Consider the following 2,891-nt stretch of genomic DNA (forward strand, 5'->3'; position numbering starts at 1 on the left):
ATGTTTTTCGATTACTAGGTTTGATGCCTGTTGATCTACTGGGTAGAAGCTTTCTGAGGTAAATGAGTCGCACCACCTACTTGTATTGCTTAAACTTTGCATCATTTTTTCCAGTTTCTTTATCCACAAAAAGAAAAGCTAGCTAGTTTTGTTACGGGAGGCCATGGTTCCAGTATTAGATACAAAAAGGATTCATAGCAATTGTAGTTTTGGAGATAAATGCTTGCTTTATGGTTTATGAAGGTCCTAGAGGGGGTGAATAAGCCCTTACTACTTTTTCGCTCAGTTCCACACCCAAAGGATAGCAAACGTGAAGCTATTCTGATAGCAGGGAGATCATAATGATAAGTAAAAGAACAACAACTACATTTTCGTGATGTGATAGCTCTGCACCTTCTAAAATCTTGGATTTATGAGAATGTAAAGTTGATTTGAATATTTATTTGTTCGAAACAGATAATTTTCATAGTATGAGAATGTGATGTGATAGCTCTGTACCTTCTATCATCGTAACAGTTTTTTCTGATCGAACCTTTCGTAATCCATTTCATTCGGGATAAAAATAGGCATAAGCCTGGTCTTATTTCCAACATTTCAAGACAACCCCTTGAAATTACTGGTCTTAGATAAACAATTTCATGAGAAACCAACGTACTAGCTACTAGCTAAGTGGCTACTAAACTAAAAACAGAACCCAAACTAATCAAACAAACAAGGAAAATTGACATACTACAGTGTACAGTCTAGTATTGAAAGAATATGCAAGTCTTCCCACAAATGATAATCAGCCTGCAATAGGATTGAGTACCTGCCCAATGAACAAAACCGTTCCCGTGCAGTTTTCCCTTACGAGAAACATGAAGGGGTGATCAGCCAAAAACTCTTTTATCACTTTAGGCTTAGTGGGCGAACCCATGCTCTCTTCCTCTTGCGCACAAGTAGCTGCTGCCGCTGTGGTGCCATTTTCATCAACCTCTATTACAGATTCGTGAAATATCACCATTGAATCACAAGCACCCCCCAGCCCTAGTTTCTGCAGAACACCCGCGGCTTCAAACCGGGACGAAATCTTAAATTTAGGAATCAAGAATTTCTTCACCTTAACACTCGTAAAACTCTCACAGTTAAGATGGCGGTCAAAGAACCCGGGCTTGGAACAAACTCTCTCAGCCAGAGCTGGCAGCCCATCTCTTGCATCAGGAAGTAGCCACAACATAGAGAAAGATCGAGGGTCGAATTTATATGTGCCATTGTCAAAGTCCTCCAGAGCACATTTCCTGTAACGAAGACTCAAGACTTTATAGTCGTCAAAGACAGCGATATAGTGTTCATGACGACTAGTCATGTAAGGCACTCCCTTCACTGAGTCTCCATTCAGAAGATAAAACTTAAGGTCTTTCGACTTTGGTGGTTTATGGAAGTAATCGTCGTTCCAAGTTGCCTTGAAGTACAAGGCATTTGCATATATGAGACCCGTCACAGTGTGGACTGAGCCAGGAGGAAGAATCTCGTTCAGAGCCGCCTTGTATGAATCCAACGCAACTTTTTTGTATGATTCCTCAAGAGGAGTAGACTCATCAACCCAGAGACCGTTTGTGAAGTTCAAACGTGGGTCCGCCTCTGCTAGGTGAGTCGGCCAACACGGAAGTGACGAGATTGAAGGCGAGGGAGTTGAGGTCGTCGATGGACTTGGAGTTGAGAAAAGAAAGGAACTGGGGATTGTTTGTGCGGGTGGCTATTAAGCTCAGGACGATGTGGATGGATAGAGGGGAGTAGACAGGGGCGTAGCTACATTAGAACCAGAAGGTTCAAATGACCCTGTGAGGTTATGACAACGAACATCAATTGGTTGATGATTTCATATATATTATATTTCAATGTATAAATAGAATCCCTCTATACATAAAAAAAAAAAAAAAAAAAAAAAAAGAACAAGATGAGATTGTCATTAACCAATAAAAAAAAGATGAGATTGTACGCGAGATTGTTTGATCTGCCCACAAGTTTTTATTATGTTAGTAGATTTCTAAAACAGTAAAACAAGTCATGGCTTCATATTGATCAAGATCATCAAACCTTAAATTGTAATTTATGTTGTAAATAGTTATTATTTAGTGGGCATTCTTGTAATTAGCCAACTAGGGTTGTTATTGTAATTTAGATCATGACCTCATCTCTATATAAGAGATGGTTCCCTACTCAATAAGATACACATATTCTCTCATTCTCTTGGTTGTTTCTCTCCTTTCTCAATCTATTCCTTTTGTTTTACAACAATTTACTTATTATTATATGTATAAATCATGACCTAGCTACGCCATTGGGAGTAGACCATGTTCTTGTTCTTGAATTCAGATTCAACGAGTTGTTTTGTTATCTTCATGGCCACATCAGTTTGATTGCTTATGGGTTTTTGGAGTGCTTCGAGATCCATGGCTGGTGCTTCGAGGTCCATGTCTGCTTCGAGATCCATGTCTAGTGCTTCGAGGTCCATGTCTGCTTCGAGATCCATGTCTAGTGCTTCAAGATCCATGGCTGGTGCTTGTTTGCTTCGGATCAACTTGGTGTGGATTTGTGGATGGAGAAGTGCGTAAAGAGCTATATATAATGAATTGGCTAGGGTTCCAATCGGTTTAGGGATACCAAATACAAATTGGAAAAGGAAAGCAGTTTATTCTAGCCTGAATTTCCAATGAATTACTGTATCTCAAAACAAAATTATTTCAAGACAATTTCATTTTCTATATATCCTCGAGGAGGACCACGTCAACATGCCTAGTGGTCCTCCTTGGCCAATAAGAAGCCGTCATATAATATTTTTTGACACGTCATAATAAGATAAAACAATTACTGTATATAACTTAAGTAAATCTAACTTTATCCTTAAAAAA

The 2,891-nt window shown here is 39.1% G+C and overlaps 1 protein-coding gene across 1 annotated transcript; it reads right to left on the minus strand.

The window, feature by feature from the left end:
* Positions 1–784: 784 nt before the first annotated feature.
* Positions 785–2,533, minus strand: LOC101313728 (serpin-ZX-like). The gene is made up of 2 exons (XM_004304785.1): positions 2,317–2,533; positions 785–1,620 (listed from the first exon to the last, which is right to left on the minus strand). The coding sequence occupies exons 1-2, from the start codon at positions 2,531–2,533 to the stop codon at positions 785–787; spliced, it is 1,053 nt and encodes a 350-aa protein (XP_004304833.1).
* Between the last annotated feature and the right edge of the window lie 358 nt (positions 2,534–2,891).

The sequence above is a fragment of the Fragaria vesca genome, linkage group LG6 (assembly GCF_000184155.1).
Source record: "Fragaria vesca subsp. vesca linkage group LG6, FraVesHawaii_1.0, whole genome shotgun sequence".
In the NCBI taxonomy this organism is placed as follows: domain Eukaryota; kingdom Viridiplantae; phylum Streptophyta; class Magnoliopsida; order Rosales; family Rosaceae; genus Fragaria; species Fragaria vesca.

What these genes read in the sequence shown, in the direction of transcription:
- LOC101313728 (XM_004304785.1), bottom strand. Translation starts at nt 2,533, where the DNA reads ATGGATCTTGAAGCACTAGACATGGATCTCGAAGCAGACATGGACCTC. An exon ending in CATGGTCTACTCCCAATGGC is followed by an intron (nt 1,621 to 2,316) that starts GTAGCTAGGTCA and finishes CTCACCTAGCAG; the next exon opens with AGGCGGACCCACGTTTGAAC.